At 35.9% G+C, this 22035-nt stretch overlaps 1 protein-coding gene across 2 annotated transcripts in view; it reads right to left on the bottom strand.

Annotated features, from left to right (window-relative positions):
- LOC150104519 (splicing regulator SDE2) overlaps positions 1 to 22035 on the bottom strand; it is a 231629-nt gene that overhangs the window by 46820 nt on the left and 162774 nt on the right. For both annotated transcript variants that reach the window (XM_090395712.1, XM_090395714.1), the window contains exon 8: positions 21000 to 21037. In XM_090395712.1, the coding sequence (XP_090251838.1) occupies positions 21007 to 21037 (31 nt within the window). In that variant the 3' untranslated portion in view covers positions 21000 to 21006. The remainder of the gene's footprint in view (positions 1 to 20999; positions 21038 to 22035) is intronic.

Raw genomic sequence — 22035 nt, 5'->3', positions numbered from 1 at the left:
ACCTCTAAACCTTGAACCTGCCCTATCCCTCTAGCATTAAAACTGACTCCTCCAGGATGAAATACTCCAATAAAGTGGTCATTGAACAATTCCACTATGTCCTCTGCATCAGTCACTCTATTCTCATTTTTATCCCACAATATCATTCTTCCACAGTCATTTCTGCTCCTGCTGGCCACATAGCTAAAAAATTCCCTAGGATATTCTTTGGATCTTAGGGCCAATCTCCTCTCATATTCCAGTTTTGCTTTCCTTACCACACTAGTCACTCTTCTGGCCTGTGTCTTATATTCTTCACACATCCTCTCTTCACCTGTCTCCTTATATCTCTTCCATAGCCTCTTTTTCACATGCAATTCCTGTTTAATATTGATCCACTTTACTCCAAATTGTGTCCTCTTCTTCACTCTTGGTATACAACTTACCATTGCTGCTAACAAATATTTTTTCACAACTTCCCACACACTAACGATATCCCAGCCTTCCAATTCTTCCCTCCATGAAACTTCCCGAAGTTGACGTCTAAGACTATTATAATCACCTGCATTATAATTCCACATAAGTTCCCGTCTCTTTGATACTCCTGCATGTCTATTCATTTTCCAAGTCAAAACCATATGGTCACTCTCTCTCCAACTGGTGGGAGAGATGTCATCTCAGTTATTATCAACTCTTCTGATGCTCTAACCAAATCTAAAACTCTTGAACCTCTTGTTCCCTCTGTTACATGTTGCCTAAGACATTTGTCCCTCAAGAATTCTAGAAATTCCATTCCACTATTGCTACATGCATCTTCCTCTCTCCAATTTACACTACTGTAGTTAAAATCTCCCATAACAATCATTCTTCTTGCACTAGCCAAACTTAGCTGTCTAAACATCTCCTGGTCCCCATCCTCTGTGCTCCTGGGTCTGTAGCAACACCCCACTAAATATCCTGTCTTGCCTACCTCTACCTCACACCATACGCTCTCAAAATCATTTGTCTCACTTCCTTCCAAATTCTCCACTCTTCGAGGACATAGGTCATCACTTATCATAAGCAGTACCCCACCACCACGCTTTCCCCTCCTATCCTGACGAAAAATGCTATACCCAGCGACTTCTATTCCTGTTATTATATCCCCTTCTGTCAACCACGTCTCAGTGATCCCAATAATTTTTGGCCAGGCTGATGCTATCTGCACCACCAATTCCTCTCCCTTATTCTGGATACTCCTGGCATTAGTATAAAGCATATAAATGCCATTGTTTCTATACCCAGCATCATCCCTTCTAGACTCCACTGGGCTTAGTGTTACCTGACATCGTCTCCCTTCTCCCAAGTATCCATTCCCACAAGAGGCCACCCCTGCTATCATCCTCCCTGGGACACACTGACTCGTTCAGAACAGCAATCTCTCCAGATGCCTACGTCCTTCCTCATTCAAATGTAAACTGTCTCTCGCATACAATTCCTCTCTTTCCTCAAACGCACTCCAAGCATCCACATACCAGTCCTCTCTTGTCACACATTCTTGCTATTATGCCATTCAATATCACCGCTCTTCTGCTCAGCTTATCATACCTAGGCAACACACACACACTATTTTTCCTCTCTCTGTCTTCTTCCGTACAGTCTCAAGCAAAAACCTCATATCTCTCGCTGCCCGACTTACATTACCACTCAAGTCATTCGTTCCTACCATCACAATCATCTCATCCACCCTTTCACCTCTCTTAATTGCCATAGCCACCCTTTCTATTGTTCCTCCTGGCAAACACTCCTCACGCATCCTATCTTGAACACCACGGATCATTGAGTCGCCATACATTATACCTCTTACCGTTCCCTCTCTCCTATTGTTTCCATTCTCTCCTCTTCTTTCATTCCTATAGGTCTCTCTCATTCCCTCTCCTCTATTGCTATTCTCTCTTCTAGCATTCTCATACCTCTCTCTCCTACTGTTTCCATTTTCTCCACTTCTAGCACTTCCATATCTCTCTCTCATTCTGTATCTCCTACTGTTTCCATCCTCTCGTCTGCTAGCATTCCCATACCTCTTTCTCATTCCCTCTCTTCTACTGTTTCCATTCTCTCCTCTTCTAGCACTCCCATAACTCTCTCATACTCCCTAAATTCTCTCTCTCTGCTACTCTGATTCTCCTTGCATTTATCTCTTCCATTCTCCTAATCTTATCTTTCATACTTCTGCTCTCATTCACAAGACATTCCACCTCCTCTTTCAACCCATGTATCTCCCTCTGCAGGTCAGTCACTCTTAATCTAAATTCACTCTCCCAAACAAAACCATCTCCTAAACTTTCACAGTCACTCACACCTTCCACACTATCAACTATTATTTTTTCATTCATATATATATTTTTTTCATTCTCTCCTATCACACTACTTGTCTTCCTACATTCATTCCCCGTTCCTGGAGCAACAAAGTCGGATATCAATATTTCTAATGCACTTATTTCTAATGTTTCCTGTTATTTCGATATTTCTAATGCACTTTAAAAACTGCCTGCATTTTGCGCATATATGCTCTCTTTCACAAGCCGCATATCTAATTCCCGAGACGCATACATGCCGCAAGTACTGCATGTCACAAAGTCCCTTATGATATTGCTAATAATTGAGTTCCTAAATGGCGGAGGACTTGGCGATACGCCACTTGCGACTGCTGCTGAATCCGTCATCATTCCTTACTGCCGAATAGCGTAATCATTAATTATTCAATTAATAAATTCCGTTAAATAAATAGAAAAGAAAAAGTACAAACAATTACAAGCAAAACAAAACATTTAAGTACACTAAATAAAATGAAATATAACTAAATACAGTAACGAAAACTTAACTTCGTTTTGTCTTCCACCGTTATGCATTCGATTCCGAAGGTAACCAAAACATATTATATCGCGACAGCAACTAACTTCCAAAAAAACAACCACTGAAGTACACTCGTATTCAAAGAAACAATTTAGCACTCAAAAACATAGAAAAACAGGGAAAAAAAAAACGGACTATTCACCAATTAAAAATCACTTTCTTCTACACAGCTCAAATACACCACCACATGCTACGGCGACGCTAGCGCCACTCAAGCACTTCCTTTGCACAATTGTGCAAAGATTGTCAAAATTTGCAAGCTGACAGGTGAATGTTATCAAATTACCAATGGGTGCTTTTAAGCATGTTATGAAATTTTCAGGAAGAATAGAAATAAACTGGTAAGATGCTACTGTTAAATGTCACACTCCTTTTTTGACCTTAGTGAAAAGGGACACAATATATCTATATCCATAAATCACGCTTGGTAATTATTTAAAGTTTTTTCATTTGGTTACACTATAAATTATATATTTAGTTTAATCCTTTATCCAAGTGTAAGCAAACAACATTTGCGCATGAAGTATCTTCAGGACTGGGGTAACTCGTGGCAAAGGTGGACTGACTTCACATCACTTGCCTTAGTATCCCATAATGCAAAGCACATCTCCATGCAGACATGTATTAATGCTATGCATTATGGGAAGAGTCACTACTCAGACCAGTTTTGACCTTTATTTAGGTCTCTTCAGTGGTAGCCAGACCAGAGGTGATACCAAGGTTGAAGCAATGCCAATTTCCATATACAAGTTGCCAAAAGGTGTCACATCTTATTATTAAATTACTCTGGATTAGAGAAAGTTGTTGGAAGTTTTTTCACTTGATTAGACTATAAATTATATATTTAGTTTACTCCTTTATCCAAGTGTAAGCAAACAAGTTTGCGCCTGAAATATCTTTAGGACTGGGACAACTCAGTCCACCTTTGCAACGAGTTGTCCCCAGTCCTGAAGATACTTCAGACGGGGAGGTAAAAATTCTTTATACTTTTTAATATGCATATGTATTTTTAGTACACAGAAAACGTTAATTTGAGGTATAAAGATCCTATTTACCAAGTCATGGTAAATTGAAGAAAAGGCGATATGGCAGAAAATGATAGCAATATGCAAGTGAAGGGGAGTTAATGTGTAGACTTTGTTCACTGTCTACAACATGTGCATACATTTATTTAGAAGTCCATCCCTGAACATGTGTATCATATAATATAATATATAATTTATTGATTTCTAAAATATTTAGACATATAGAATGATCACCTTGAGTGACATTCTAACTTATAATGTTTACAAAATTCAGCACTAAGTGATATATGATTAATTTTCTACATTGGATTTCAATTAAAAATTTCAATTTTTGCCTCTATATTATATTTACAACACATGTTCTTCGAATATTAACGATATAGATTGTACAGAATTTTCAGTATAATGAATGACTAATATAATAATGCTAATAATAATAATAGTTTAAGTTAAGGGATATTACATCCCATATCGTTCCTTAGCCGAATAAGAAACTCAAAGCATTTCATGACGAATATAGTAGAAACTATATAAAGTTTGGCGATTCCAAGTGTAAGCAAATACCTGGAAACTGCAGCAACTGACCCTAAAGGTAGTGCAAGCTACCTTTAGGGTCAGTTGATAGTATTAAAATACTACTATTAATATATCTAATAATAATAGTATTTTTTTTTCACACTGAGAAGATTTATCATACATAGTATTTACGTATATATACATGAGACATATTTTCTGTACATTACAAAGATTCAGTACAATATGCAGATTTTTTTTTTTTTTTTTTTTTAAGGTTTGAGAAAGAGTGATTATACATACAAATTTCTGTATTTGCTTACAAGGATTACTTGTAGATGAGTGAGGCAAGTTAATCCCACCTACTTCGAAGCTTGGGTTAGCTTTTATGAAGAGAGTGGGATTTAGCCTTCACTATTTGTGTTGTTGCTACTGTTTATGTATAGAATGTAGGCATTGGATGTTAGTGATTTGTGATGTGTATATTAGTGTTAATGGTTTCTTAACTTTGTTGGTATATTTTCCAGAGTTCGTTTTTTAATGTTCTGTAGTTATCTACGTGTTTTAACTTTCTTGGTAGGTTGTTGAAGGGTGTGGGGTTGTAGAGAGTTGTTGTAGGTCATGTTATACGATATGTGTCTCTGTTGTTTTGGTAGGTGATGTTGAAGTAATTCCTTGTTAATGTCATGTAGTGTTTCAGGTTTTTAATGCTCAGAATTCTGTGTGTCGCTGTGTGCTTGTCGGATATTGGTTGTTGCGTGTAAGGTGTCCAGATTACTGTTAACACGATTTTCCTGTGTAGTGTTTCTAATTTTGTGAGGTGGCTGTTTGATGTATTTACATAGACTGTTATTCCGTATCTGAGTAGGGATTTGCAGATACCGTGATATAGGAGTTTTTTTTATGTTGGGTGGAATAATGTCTTTAACTTGGAAGAGTTTTGCTGCGATGATCCGGAGTTTGGTGTGTAGGTATTCTATATGTTTTGTCCATTTAAGGTGGGAATCTATATAGAGACCGAGGTATTTTGCGTGTGTTACAGGTTTGATTTTGGAACATTGGCAGGTATTTTTGTTGTTAATGCAGCGGTATGTGTGACAATTTATCGATAGTGATGCAGGGAGTATGATTCTTGGGTTATGTAATATCAACATCTGTATTTTGGTGCCGTTGATTAGAATTGCGTTTTGGTGGAAGTATGTTGTGATTTCGTTTAGGTCTTGTTGTGCTTTGCAGAGAGCTGTGTTAATGTCTGCGTGGATTGCTAGTAGTGGCGTGTCGTCTGCATATTGAAATATTTGACTTCTTATGGATATGTTATGAACATCGTTAATGTATATGTTGAATAGAGTGGGTGATAACATGGCACCTTGAGGTACACCATGTTTTACTTGTATACTCCAACTGTGACATGTACCTATTTTTGTTACTTGTGTTCTGTTTGAGAGGTAGTTCTTGAACCATGTATGCAGTGTTCCTCTTATGCCTATAAGAGGAACACTGCATACATGGTTCTTCTATAAATTCTGAAAATTTATACTTCTGTAAATTTTTATTCCTATTAGATTTATGTAAATTAACATGCATCAGCTTGTTTTTACTAGTGTGAACGCAACTGAATAATACAATGATTTTAATATTCAACATATTTTTTTCATTTTTCTTCCCAGAAATATGCCTCATTGTTTGAGGCTGAGAAAATTGGTGTTACAGAACTTCCCTACTTAACAGAGGAACGCCTAGAGAAAATTGGAATACCCATGGGGCCACGAATACGAATTCTTCAAGAAGCTCAATTATCATATCGACTAAATAAGTACAAAATTTATGTTGTCTGAATAGCTTACATTTTGAGGATTCCACAATACAGGCCCATAAAGTAACCTATTACTCACAAAAATGTTCCACTGGAAAAAAAAAAAACTTAAAGAATTTGTTTCTTTTCACCAGGAGCAGATTGGTGCAACTTTGCAAGAATAACATATTAAGTTGTTCTGCAGTTTAATGTAGAATAAATAAATTTTAGTATTCTGTTGTATATGCACTGTTTATTTTTTAGTAAGGTTACATATTTCTACTATATGCTAACATTAGGGAACAAGGAGCTCAGAAGAAGTATTAAGCAGGTGGATAGAATGGCTGCAACGATTTGAAATAATGCAGTATTGGTAGTTTTGAATTTTTGGGTGAAAAACCCTCTACCTTCGTATGAACCTGGCTAATTCACCTTTAGGTCGAAAGATATCAACCAAAGGGCTTCGACTGAGCTACAGAGGCTCTTATTTCAAATAATGAGGAGAGCAGATGGACAAAAAAATTCAACTTCACTCAAATACCACTTGTTACAAGAACTTCACTGCATTGACTAAATACACAACCAGCTGAATAATATTGAGGTATCAAATGATATATATTTTTCCATGTAGTTATTATTTTTTTTTTCCAGTTGCATTTAAAATTCATGGAGTCAATACACATAAGACAAACTCAAGATTTTGCCCAACACTCAACTTATTTTTCACTTTGTAAAGAAGAAAAGTCAGCCAGATATTCAGAGATAAACAAGAAAATAAATATGACCATCATGACAAATTGTGTGGCACATAATCTAAGACTAATTATCAAAGAGAAGATTTCCATTTCACTGCATATCCAGAATTTTTATAACTGAAGCCATAGATGATCAATTGTATAATCAAGAATGGCGGGTACACTTTTTTTTTATTGGTCAAGATGACAGTGAGAAGATTCTGGAGAAATCAATAGATAGATGTCTGATATTAAAGTACAAAAAATAACCACAACTTAAGTAAGAGTTACATTCTATAAACCTTCATGTTACACAAGTTGGATTAATATGCTTTACAGTAATTTACCTTTCAAACATGTTAATGTATGCAGTTGTACATTAACATATTTTAAAGTTTCTTTATTATTTCCATGCGATACATACAAATTAATTTTAATATGTAGTTATTAATATGTCCGCGCGGTTAGCCTAGTGGCTTTGTGCTTCGCAACCATATGCCTGGGGAAGGAGTGTCCTAGGTTCGATTCCCATTAGAGACGTGAGGAGCTGAAGGATCTTCCTCAGCCATAGCCAAGTTAGCCGGTCTTGGGCGCGGCAGTAGGGTTTTTTTCGCCAGTTTATCTGGTGTTTTTCATCCCGCAAGCAGGCAAACCGGCCCCTTGAACACACAGGGATACAGCCAAGAATACATTGAGGCATAGGAGTGACCATTCTATCCTCGTATTTCGGTTACGAAATCCAAGCATGCTTGGAAGGTTGTGGGCCTTAAAGGCCTGTTAAAGCCATTGGGATAGGATAGGATAGTTATTAATACAAAGTAATATAATACAGTATACATAGTATTAGAATATAGAAAAAAAAGTTTAGACCTGCCATTCAACCTTCCTTATAACATTGGCAAGAGATGACTGAATGGTGGCTTCTTTCCTCTCATAAAATTTAGTAATAGATGTGTGAAAGCATGACTTATTGTGACGCCAAAATCACATTCTATGGCAGTTAAGCTCTGTCCACCTTCATATTTCTATATAATGTTCATTTTCATCTCTAGATCAATTTTGATGCATTTACACATGCATAATTTTTTACTCTATCACATTTACTCTTTGTTGCATCCATACCCTGTGGTAGAGGATGAATGTAATCTACTACAGGGTATAGATACATATACGAATTCCTGCTGTCTGGAATTCGTCCTGGATGACTGGAGTAGAGCTCTCAATAGTACCCATATATATAAAGGGAATTAAAACTGAATGTGAGAATTACAGAGGTATATCTCTACTGAGCTTTCCTGCTAAGATTTATTCAAGTATACTTGAGAAACGGTTGAGAAGGATTGTGGAAGCGAAGCTTGGTGAAGAACAAGCTGGATTCAAGCCAAATAGAGGCTGTCAGTATCAAATTTTCATGTTACGACAAATATAGTTGAGAAATAATGGGAATATAACTAAGATCTGTATTTAAGTTTTGTAGATCTGGAAAAGGTGTATGACAGGGTAACAAGAGAGAAGCTGTTCAGAGTGCTACAGTTGTATGGCAATGCAGCATTATATCAAGCAATACTTAGTCTTTATTTGAGTTGTAAGTCAGCAGTTAGAATTGAAGAGGTACAGGAAGATTGTTTTATGTTAAATCTAAATAAATCCAGTGCAAGTCTGTTAGAGTCCCTGACTAAATTTAATAACTCTTTTAATAGATTTGGTATGAAGGCCAGCAATAACAAGATAAGGACAATAAAAACAGGAAGAAGGATTGAAACTATCAACTGCATTTTGAATGGAGAACCAGTAGAACAAGTAAAACATTTCAGCTACTTTGGCACGATTTTTAGTGAAAATGGTAAATTAAATATGAATGTTCATTAAATATGAATCCAGTTATGGAGAAAATAAAGTGGACTGAAAAAATCACCAATGAAGAAGTATTACAAAGAGTTGAAGAAGAAAGGAATTTACTAAAGACCATAAGAAGAAAGTATAACTGGATAGGACATGTATTAAGAGGAGAAAATCTACTGAAAAGAATGATAGAAAGGAAAATTGAAGGAAAGCAACAAAGAGGAAGGAGACGACTAATGATGCTTGATGATATAATGGGCACAAGAGGGTATCAGGAAATGAAGGACGAAGCAAGAGACATAGGAAATTGGAGGAAGAGAATCTGCTGAGTTATATCATTGGACCTGTCAAGACACAGAACACTGATAATGATAGACAACAGAGTCAACAAAGCTGGTATGGTAGGAAGTCAACTGAATAAATTTATATGGAATAAGAGAGAAATTAGTCAAAACACACTAAATTAAAGATTAGAGGGGTGAACAGATGGTATCAATGGCAATATCATATTAAAAACAAGGCTATTAGGAAAGAACTTGACATTGTTAGCATCAAGGAATGCGTTAGCAGAGCTAATCTCAGATGGTATGTCACTTAAACAGAATGGAAGAGACAAGATTAGCAAAACAAGTGTTCTCTGTCAGGTTGACAGGAAAAAGACCAAGATATAGGTGGATTGATACAGTAAAAAGTGCCTTAGAAGATAGAAATATAAGATCTAATAATGTTGAAGTCTTGACAGGTAAAAGATTGATTTGGAGGAAAATTGTAGATAGGAAGTTAGTAATGGTGTAAGTTTACCATGCAGTACTATCATATCTTGTATACTCCTTGAAGGTATATGTCAGGAATTTGATGATGATGATACATACAATACTAAACCTAAACATAATAAATTGTCAGTGCCCTTGACCATTTTGTTTAATTTGAGCGTCAGGACCTGGGTCAGTTCCAAGGGGGTGGAAAGAGGGGAAAATAGTTCCACTGCACAAAGGTGGTTCCAAGGCTGCTGTTGAAAATTACCGGCCAATCAGCATAACAGGAATCATTATCAAGGTCTTAGAGAAAATAGTCAAGAGGAAAATACAAAATTGGATAGAAGAAAATGGGATACTGTATCGGGGACAGCATGGTTTTGTGAAGGGTAGCCTCAGTAACTTGCTCACGCATTATAACACAGTGACGGCTGAACTGGATAAGGGTAATGGGTTTACAGTGATTCTACTGGACCTTGCTAAGGCCTTTGACAGGATACCACATGGAATTCTAATCAGTAAATTGCAGCATATGGGAATGGACATAGGGTTGGTGAGATGGATAGGAGGGTGGTTGAAGGAGAGATATCAGAGAGTGGTTTACTCAGGAGTAGAGTCCACAAGACGGCCTGTGACTAGTGGTGTGCCACAAGGATCTGTTCTTGGACCACTGCTGTTTAATTTGTTCATAAACGATATAGGAAAGGATCTGAGAGGAACAGTTCATTTGTTTGCGGATGATACGTAGTTGGGTAGGGCAATAGTGAATGCAGATGACATCAAAATTTTGCAGGATGATTTGGATAGATTGGAGGTCTGGGCTAGGGAGAATGGATGTCAATTTAATGTGGCAAAATGTAAGGTTATGCATTTTGGGGTGAAAAGATTGGAGGCAGTTTACTGCATTGGTGGAACCGTGCTCCAGGAAATTGATGAGGCACGAGATTTAGGAGTGTTGGTGGATAAGGAATTGAAATTTAGGGGACACATTGCAAAAGTGGCCAAACCAGCTCATCAAATCACTTGGTTGCAGAAGAATATGTTGACAAGCAGAGACAAGCAGGCTATTGTTCCTCTGTATCGAGTCTTGATAAGACCCCATCTCGACTACTGTGCTCAGATTTGGTCACCTAGGTTTCTTCTTGATGGGGAGGAGGTGGAGAGGATCCAGAGGCGAGTGACTAAGATGATAGCAGGTCTGTGGAATGAACCGTATGAGAACAGGTTGAGGATTTGTGGGTTGCAAAAATTGGTTGATAGGTGGAAGAAGGGAGATATGATTGAGACATTCAAATTACTGAAGGGTTCTATAAAATTAATTCAGAAGATATTTTTGAGAACAGGGCTGGTTGTGGGAGGACTAGGGGACATCAAAGGAAACTGGGCAAAAGTGTGGTTAGTAAAGGTGTTAGAGCTGGGTTCTTTACTTTTAGAGTAGTGAATGAGTGGAATGCGCTCCCTGAGTCTGTGGTGGATGCTGTGACAGTGAATGAATTTAAGGCCAGGTATGATAGATACTGTATGAATGTCGAATAGTTGTGATGAATAGGATTGGGGCCTCCCTCGATGAGTCTAATGACTCCCTGGAGTTGCCCGTAATAATAATAGTAATATAAAAAAATATTATTCCGCAACACAAATGTTTCACTAAAAATAAAGTTTACAGCACTAAATCAACTGCTAGCCACACATCACAGTGCCATCTTCCCAATTTTAACTACCTTTAACGTGTGTCCCAGCAATTTCCTATCCATTACTGAAGGCAGTGCAAACTGCACAGCAAAAGAGTGAAAAGCAATGTTAGAGATGGTGCAACAGAAAAGTGTGCAGAAGGATAGTGAGTGCATTGACTTAATATGATACTACAGAGATCAGGAAGCAACTCATAATAATGAGATATGGAGAATGTACAGCAGAAAAGAGGTTTAGAATGTTTAGAGTACTTCTGATGAGAGAAAAGGGAAGTATGCAATGTAGGTGTATCTGAGCAGAGAGAGATGCAGGTACAAGAAATGGTTCTTTGAGCAAGCTGAATTGTATATGCTGCTTGTTAGAGGTTGTGATGAGCAGCACTGATACATTACAAAGCAGAGTGGAAATTAGGAAGAACATTTGGAACTAATGAAAATACTGACAATGTACTATTTTTTCTATATATAAATAACAGAAGTATCAGGAAAAAGAGAAATGAGTTTGTGGCCTTGATATACTCAGTATACCAAAAGAATGTCTCCTGATATCAGTGAAACATGGTTAACAACATATGCTGTCCTGACTTGAGTAGAAGTTTAAAGATATAGAATGTTTCAGGAGGGTGAGAGATTAGTTATAACAGCAGGCAAGCTACGCCCCATCAAGCACGGAAGTAGGAGGATAATAATAGTGATGCCTTATTGGTATCAGAGGTGAGCAGAACAGGATATTTAGCAAAATGTTGGTACAGATTGGGAATAGAGATGGCAATGAGCATGAAATATTTTGGCAAATTAGCTTAGTGAGTGCAGAATAGTGATCACTGTGGGAAATTTCAACTCTAAGAATATAGGGACAAACTATCTTAGGCAGTATATAGCAGAGGTTGTTATTGCTGATGCTATTTGAGATTATGGTTGAAACAAACTAAGGCTGTGAGACCAGTGTATTTTGTCTATCATCAGTATAGCCTTCTGGTTAAGATGAAAATCTCATACTTCCAGGAGGAAAAAGCCATGTCCTTTCCGTGTATGACAGGTTAACTTGCCATGGTAGACAGAACATTAGAATGAAGAGTTTCAGATTGTGAATGGGACATCATCCTTGTTCAATATTGGTGAGAATAATTTTGACATTAGGGGATGAGCAGGTATTTTACAGTCTCAAGAAGAAAGGAATTTGTGGAAAACAATGATTAAGATAGATTTAGAATCCAGCAAGCTTGAGGCAATATTGTAGACGGAAGAATTTTTAAAGAGAGGTTGGTGATGCATGGGAGCTAGTTAAGAAAAGTTTGTTAACAAAAATGGCTTCGTATCTCCAGATGAGAAAAAGTTATTTGCAAAAATAGATGACTAAAGATATCACACAAGAATTTCATAAAAGGGGAGGAGGAGAGAGACTAATATTGCAGCCCATGGAAAAACCAATAAACAGTTCTGTTATGTGACGAGTGTAATGTTGCAAAGGTGTTGAAGACAAATCTTTCCGGAATGCTGACCAGCAGAGAAGTTATGATTCCATTGTATATGTCCTTTATCAGATTGAATCTATGTTATTGTCTTGGATCATGTTAAGTTTAACAGGAATGAAGAGACTTTAGAGTGGTAAAAAAATATGATTAACAAAAAATGATGATTATAAAGATGGACATTTAATCTGCACTATATAGTAGATAGAAGATGAATTGGTAATATCATCAAAACATTATGCTGTTGAGAGGTACTTACCAGATGGAAACTAGGAAAGCTTTTCAAAAGATAGAAAGAAGGAATAGACAAGAGTTACACTAGTGGCCAAAATTGTGGAAACCTTTTGGAAAAAGTGTATTTCTGAGGTTTGATGACTCATAACACCACTTTTTTTTTGGAATAATACCATAAAATTATATATCAATGGAAAGATAAATTAATCAAAGATGTACTGCAATAACTTTTATGAAGGATTTTTTATTAGAACAGCAGTTATAAAGAAGAAAAGTAAAACACATAGAAAAAATGAGATATACAAAATTCTCACAATGCAAGTTAATACTTAGTTGGGTAACCTTTAGCATTAATTACGGCTTTACAAAGCCTTCCCATGGAGTGAACCAAGTTTTTTTTTCTGCAGCTGTTATAATGTGAAACCAAGATTGAATTATTGCTTCTATTAATTGGGTTTTATTGGTGGGTTGCTTCTGACTAACAAGTTTCTTTAGTCGGCTCCATAGATTTCGATTGGGTTAAGGTCTGGGTTATTCCCAGGCCATTCCAGCAGTGGAATATGATTATCTTGAAACCACTTTTTGCACACAGCAGCAACATGACATGGAGCTGAATCCTATTGAGATATAAATGCTTCATTATCTTGGAAAAGATCACGTGTGGAAGGCTTCAGTTTGGGCTCGAGTATTTCATTTATGTATTTTTGGGCATTTATATTCCCATTAATCACGCAAATTCTGCCCACACCTTTTGATGTCATACAACCCCAGATCATAACACTAAGTGGGTGTTTCACGGTAAGTGTAATGCAATCAGGATGCAAATCTTCTCCTTACGTATTTTATGCCATCACTACCAAACAGGGAGATTTTTGTCTCATCACTCCAAATAACACTGTCCAGTTAACATGAGTTTTAGCCCAGTTTAATCTTTTCAACTTTGTTTGAGAGATAAAAATGGCTTTTTTCATGGAATTCTAGCATTTAGACCAAATTCCTGCAGTCTGCACTGAACAGTCCTTGCACTCAACTTCACATTGTATTGCGCCATTTCATCTTGTATACACCCAGATGATTTTCTTCTGTCATGTAAGCACAGTCTCTCAATTCTTCTATCACTTGCTGTTGTGCACCTTTACCAATCTGGTTTTGTAGTTACTGAGTCTCCTTATACCTCTTCAAAAATTTAGAAATGCCACCTTTGGTTAAGTTTCCACCAATTTTTCTTCTAATTTCTTGTTCACTTAATAGTACTTTTTACATCACTTTCTGGGTGACCAGTCAACTCTTTGCACCATTTCTTTAATTTATTACGTTTTACAAGCTCACTAAATGAAAGAACACAAAAAAAACCCAACCAACTTGATAGCAATCACATAACACACTGACAAATGTCCTCCTCTCAGCTCCAATACATGACATCAATAGCTGAATCCTACTGTGACCTTATTGGCTCATTGCCAAAACAAGATGACACCTGATTGGTTCTCTAAACACTCGTGCTCATTGGCTACATTCAAATGAAGGAAAGCTACTTCATATCAACCTAAGCAAATTGTGCTTCTTTTTTATGGTTATTTGGCTATAACTTTTCATGGAATACAGATAATTAAACAAACTTTCTTGCATTAAATTCTTGATTAAATTATCTTTCCATTGCTATATAATTTTATGGTATTACACCAAAAAAAAGTGATGTTTTGAGCCATCAAACCTCAAAAAAACACTTTTTCCAAAAGGCTTCCACAATTTTGGCCACTAGTGTAGATTAGATGGAATTAGCTGAAGCACCTTTAGATGAAGATGAATTTCATTATCCAGTATGAGACCACCGTCATCCTGCTTACTGGAGAATCCTGAGTATTTTACCTTTTGTCCACTCATGGTACTACATGTACAAGAGGAATGTACAATTTTTCGTGCATGGGATTCAGAAAAAACTAAAACCAAGGCCAGTATATTATGTCTGTTGACTGCACACATTTTTCTGGCCAGTTTGCCTATTTGAAGAAAGAAAACAGTTTGAAGGGCAGGGACTACTACTTCCACATAAAACCAGCAAACTCACCAACTGAAAAGCAGTTAAATTTCATCCCAGATGAAATTGAAACCCAAATCTTTAAAAACAAGGGCATCATTGATACAGAATGAACTACGGAAGCAACTAAAAATACAACAGACCATTCATGGAACATGGATACAACCATGATAGTGCAAACAGTGAATGAATAAGAAGTGCAGATTTTAGAAACTGCAGATTCTGTAGCCAAAAGGTAGATCTCCTGCAAAGAGTTGCATAATGTGGCAATCCTGTGATAATAACAATAATAATGCAAAAATTCTCTAGACAGTTTTATGGAAAGTATATGAGAAAGTGAATGAATCAGTCTGTAAGAAAGGAAGGTAATAATCAGACTGCCCTTTTCTGGACTTTTCAATGCACTGCCCACTCCCTAAATGTGAGTGCAACATGAATATCACGTATGGTGTTAGCAATTGTACAAGTGAAAAGTCGTGTTGTGAGCAGAAAAGAACACCTAATTTTTTGGAGGATGAAAAGACTATCAAAGTGATATGTTTGTGACAAGAAAGGTTAGAAGTGTAAGACAGTTCAAAAAGAGAAGATCTTATTTGAGATCTAGGTATTATCAGAAGCAAGAGAAAGTGAGATCTTCCTTGTGAGAAATAAAATTGCATTTTCATTTAGAAATTATGTTCAAAAGTTTATCCTTGTCCTGCTGAAGAACAGCAAGGAGATGTAAATTAATGTAACCAGTTAATGGAAGATCTTGAAGCTTGGAATGATTGTTATGGGCTTTGTTTATATGAAGTTTTTTTGGTTTAATGACACATGGCTCTAGCACCAGTACACAAAGTAATAAATAAGCAGCACATAAAGATATAAAAAGACAAATGTAATGTCTCAGCAGTACATTAGCTAACAGATAAATTAACAAATATAAAAATCAGTGTAGAAAAAGATGAAAAAAAAAGAAAAAAGGAGCATAAAAAGCCCTGCTTTAAAAGCATATATACATAATTTATATAAGATGGTAAACACTGCTACTCTGTAAAAATCTGAGAGCTCAGACAAATTATGAATGCAACTAAAATAATGACTGCACTCATTGGTGAAATGTGGGCAAACAATTAAAATACGAAAAACAGTCAATCCAGTATCATATAACACAGTTATGTGATACTGGATTGACTGTTTGCTTACACACTCATTTCAATAGGAATGAGTGTGTAAGCAATTAAAAAAAGATGACTATGACTTATGTGAAGCAGAGCAAGTACAACTTCCTCTTTCACGGTTGCAGTGTAGATTAGCTAGACTCCCACGATTGAATTTTCTTCTCAATTCAATAGTTGTTATATATTGGTCTCTGCATTTCATGATGACTGCCACTGAGATAAAAATCTGTCTTATGATCTGCCTGTAATCAACGTATGGGACAGACAGACAGATGATGGAAGCTCTAAACAAGCTGATCCAGCTTGTTTCTCTTAACCCCAACATGGCTTGGAATTCAAAAGAAGTGCATATCCAGGTATAGCTTTCATAACTGATAAAGGACATGTTGGATTTGAAAAAGCCATGGATATGTTTAGCAGCTCTACACATTGTATTGCCTATAGTGAATACGTGAATCTGAATATATTATGCAGTTTAGGTAGAGATGCAATCTCACGTATTTTAAAATCCAAGCTCTAAACAGCTCAGCAGTAAGTAAAGTCGTTATATTCTAGGAGGATCTGAGGAGATATTATGTTGTCTGGGAAGATAGAAGAAGATACAGTATCTGATTTTGAATCGTCAGTATAAAATAGGTTGACCAGACTTTCAAAACAAAAAAAAAAGGACATTTTGAAATGTTCAGCAATTAAAAAAAAGAGACAAAAACAGGACACTTCTGGTACGCTGAACATAAAAATGGAATAACATATAATTACAATACACAGGACTGACGTGTGCACTATAATTATGGAGTATCGGCATTATCATTATTATTATATATGAAGACATTATTTCATTATTTCTTCCAAAACTGTTGGTTCTTTCAAGATGCACTCAATACACAAAATGTCAGTGTGTCTTAATCATAATTATTGTTTTCACAATCTTGGTGTTGAAGCGGTTCTTTTCATCAGACCACTAAGAATTCATGAGAGAAAAAAATTCTCTCTACAGCTGCATTTGTTCCTGGGATTGCCATAACAAACACAACAACTTGCAGTATGTTTTTGTAGTAGATATTTTTTCCTTGGATCACCTTAAACATGTCACACCACTTTTTGTCCACTTCAGCATTTGTGTCCTTCCATTCTTCCATCTTGGAGTTTCAAAACATTATTTATATGGCTGACTTCATCAAATAATTCATCTTCATCAACAATACTGAATATTTTGCAGTCAACATCACTGATTACTTTTAGGCTGCTTGCAACTTCAGCCCAAGTTAGTGGAGTTTTCAACTTAATCCAGTGAAATGCTTTCAATGGCTAGAAATGATAAGTCCATTTGCTAAACATTCAAGGAAAGTATCATAAAATAAATTTGTAGTGTCTAAAAATTATTTTTTATAAAAGACATCCTCATCCTTGAACTCTGAAATAATTAATGACATTTTAAATGTTTGAAAGTTCTCAGCTTTCTTATTTGTAATTTTCTGTCTGAGCAATTCTAATTCTTCTACCACTAATGTCGCCAAAATATTTTCCCTTTATCCACTCTGTTTTTCATTTTCATTATCTATATAGATCACATTATGAAGAAAAGTGGTATTAAACATGATATCAAAACTGAAGATGTTAATGTCAGCTCTTTACTTTATGCGGACGATGTTATACTTCTAAATAAATCTGCTACAAGTTTGCAAGATTCCCTGACTAAATTGAATAACTGTTGTAATAGATATGGTATGAAGGTCACAATAAAAATACAAAGACAATGAAAATAGGCAGAATTGTTGAAAATGTCAACTGCGTTGTGAACAGAGAACCTGTGGAACAAGTAAAACATTTCAGCTACTTAGGCATGATTTTTAGTGAATATTACTATTATTACGTGCAACTCCAGGGAGTCATTAGACTCATCGAGGGAGGCCCAAATCATATTCATCACAACTATTCGACATTCATACAGTATCTATCATACCTCGCCTTAAACTCATTCACTGTCACAGCATCCACCACAGACTCAGGGAGTGCATTCCACTCATTCACTACTCTAAAAGTAAAGAACCCAGCTCTAACACCTTTACTAACCACATTTTTGCCCAGTTTCCATGGATGTCCCCTAGTCCTCTCACAACCAGCCCTGTTCTCAAAAATATCTTCTGAATCAATTTTATAGAAACCCTTCAGTAATTTGAATGTCTCAATCATATCTCTCCTCCTCCGCCTATCAACCAATTTTTGCAACCCACAAATCCTCAACCTGTTCTCATACGGTTCATTCCACAGACCTGCTATCATCTTAGTCACTCGCCTCTGGATCCTCTCCACCTCCTCCCCATCAAGAAGAAACCTAGGTGACCAAATCTGAGCACAGTAGTCGAGATGGGGTCTTATCAAGACTCGATACAGAGGAACAATAGCCTGCTTGTCTCTGCTTGTCAACGTATTCTTCTGCAACCAAGTGATTTGATGAGCTGATTTGGCCACTTTTGCAATGTGTCCCCAAAATTTCAATTCCTTATCCACCAACACTCCTAAATCTCGTGCCTCATAAATTTCCTGGAGCACGGTTCCACCAATGCAGTAAATAAATTAAATATGGAAATAGACAACAGAATCAACAAAGCTGGTATGGTAGGAAGTCAATTGAATAAATTCATATGGAATAAGAGAGAAATTAGTCGGAACACTAAATTAGCTGTATACAAGACAGTATTCAAACCAATTTTAACTTATGGATCTGAGAGCTGGATCAGAAGTAAAACACTTGACCAGAGACTAGAGACTGCAGATATGAGAGTCCTGAGAAAGATTAGAGGCATGAACAGATGGCATCAATGGCAATATCATATTAAAAACTAGGATATTAGGAAAGAATTTGATATTGTCAGCATCTAGTAATGCGTTAGCAGAGCTAATCTCAGGTGGTATGGTCAATTGAACAGAACGGGCAAGGAAAGATTAGCAAAACAAGTGTTCTCTGCCAGGAAAACGATCCAGAGGAAGACCAAGATATAGGTGGATTGATACGGTACAATGTGCCTTACACGATAGAAATATAAGATCTGATAATGTTGGAGTCTTGACAAGTAACAGACTGATTTGAAGGAAAATTGTAGATAAGTTAGTAATGATGTAAATTTTTTATGTAGTACTATCATATCCTGTAAACCCCTTGATGGTACATGGCAGGAATTTGATGATGATGATGATTTTCTTTATTGTTGCTGAGAATATTTTCAGCTGGCTTTGCATGAAATGGAGCCAAAGTCTTGATTGTTGGTTACTGAAAAATGATTTCAACAATGTAATATTTATCTTGTGATAAAAAGTAAGATCTGAGTCCATCATACATGTCAATAATCCTATTCATAGCTGGTAGTAATGATAACCATCTTGTACACTACCTAGAACACGCTTGTATTCAATTTCTGCAAATGCACAGAAATTCTTCAATTCCTCTACTAATTTGCAGAAAATCTATCACTTTAACCTGTAAATGTGGAAATACTGAAATATTTTATTTACAATTGTTTTGATATCAATAAGCAAAATATCAGCACTCGTCTGTACACCATTATGAACAACATGAGCAGCACAGCCAATAGCATGAATGTTCATTTTTAACCCTCTGTTGAGTCTTGAAAATACATTATTGGAACCACCTCAATTTGTATCCACCAAAGTTGGTGTTGCAGTTATCTGCAGAAAATGCAATAATTTTCTCAGTCAGCTGCTGTTTCTGTAAAATATCCAATATATGATATGCAAGCAGTTCTGCTGTTTCTCCTGTTATGTTCTGAAAATCCATCACTTTAACCTGAATACCTTTATTTAGGCTGAAGTACCTAACAAGGACACGCACCAACTTCAAATCTCTGTGGTTTGATGTGTCTACCATAACTGACACATATTTGGCTTGTTTCAATTCAATTGCTATTTCTCGCATTGCATAAAGTGCCAGGACATTCACTAAAATTGACTGGCACTTTGTTCTCCCATAAATTTCTTTTGAAATAAACTTCTCACAATTGCAGAGATGCAGTCCATTGACCTCAAAGAAAGGTTATGTTTCACTACATGAAATGCAAACAAACCTTCTTGAGCTACAAGACATTTACTTTCGCTAAATGTTGTTGGAGATTTTTTATTAACTTGTGCAAAAAGCAAATTTATTAAGTTAGCTAAATTTATCACCTTAAATGGTATATAGCAGTAGGAGTATACAGGATATTCTTTATCTCAAATAGAGATGGAGAATATCCTGTTAATAAGATCTGCTTTTCCTGAGGGGACCCACATCAGAAAAAGTAAATTGCATAGATTTTCCCCTACCCAACAAACTCTTGTATTATGTTACTGTTTTTAGCTTATTATTATCATATTTGAACTGGTACAATATCATTATACAATTTTGCTAATAAAATTGGAATATTAAAATTAAAATGAAATATTAATTTTTTTTCTATGTGATCTATAATAAGAATTACTGCATTTTCCATTAGGCAATCCATACTACATTTATAAAAAAACAAAAAAAAATCAACAGGAAAGGAGCAGCTGTGAATGCTGTATACAGAAACCAAAGTGCTCATTAATCTTTGCTTTCCATGGACTCCTTTGCTAAATAATATGCTGAGGTTTTAAAAAAATAAAAAATAAAAAAATAAATTTTAAAAAAATTGCACATCATTTCTCATAAAAGCAGAAAAACAAACATCTAATATATATACAACATCACTAATAGTTCATAATTAACCATATTAAATAAGATCAAAAGGTGACAGATACCAAAAATATTAATACATACACAATTTGGTGTTGTATTATAAAATATTCAAAGCATAATTCATAAAAATGCTACCAAATACTTAAACTTACAACGAAATCATTGAACGAACTCCTTCAATTTGAGATACCTGTAACAACAGACTGTGCTTCAATTCTTCATACTGATTAAAAAAAAACTGAGCAAAACAGTTAATGGAAAGGTTGATCAATCACTTCAATAACAGATATAGTTATAGAAGCAGCAGTATATTTCTAGTTTCTCTGATTACTCAAACTATATTTAAGCAGAGGGAAGGAGAGAGAGAGAGAGATTTCTTTTTTAAACACAGAATAATGTTTTGAAAATAACTGTTTGTTTAGGGCAGGCTTTAGCTTTTGAATTTTTGGTTCAATGCAAACAGATAATGCATTTTTTGTAACCATATAACCTATAAAGAAACTCATGTTTTTAATAATGTTATCTATTAATGGGGATGACTCGACTCCGAATCATCCCCACCAATTCATCATTAATGAATCCAGGTGACAAGATCTTTACACAGTAGTCCAGATGTGGCCTTATTAAAGTTTTATTGAGGAGAATAATAACCTCCCAACCTTGCTTGTCAGTATGTTCTTCAACAATCACCCCCAAGTTTCTGTCCTTTGTTTCCTCTTCACCAGATATGCATATATATTCCATTCCTTTCTCCTTTCATTCCATAAAGAAAATGCAGACTACAGGTGTATAATACACCCCTAGCAGGATGTTCCATAGCATTTTCAAAAACAAAAATAATTTTCCATTTTAAATTGAATTATATCAAAAATTGCAAACCTATTTATTCATTTTTTTAAATCCTACACAATGAGAAAAGTATCCCATCCCATCATCTTGGACTAAAAAATTCAATGGACTTTTCTTATCAATTGTATACCCATAAAGTGTCATACAAATTTCAGCTTCCTAGTTCCACACAGAGTGGGTAAGCATTTAACTTGTCAATCAGCTGTCGCTTAATAATATTCACACTTGGCCATTCAGCATGTATACAAAAATACTGCACTTTGGAGTGCAACAATGCAGAATGCTATTCAATCATACGAGGGTGGTCTAAAAAGTTCTCAGCCTCGACCATAGATGGCA

This window comes from Typopeltis vanoorti, chromosome 7, assembly GCF_054136105.1.
Source record: "Typopeltis vanoorti isolate ZY-2024b chromosome 7, IOZ_Tvanoo_1.0, whole genome shotgun sequence".
Lineage (NCBI taxonomy): Eukaryota > Metazoa > Arthropoda > Arachnida > Uropygi > Thelyphonidae > Typopeltis > Typopeltis vanoorti.
Note: the sequence above shows the minus strand (reverse complement) of the source record. Positions and strands in the feature narration are given on the sequence as shown.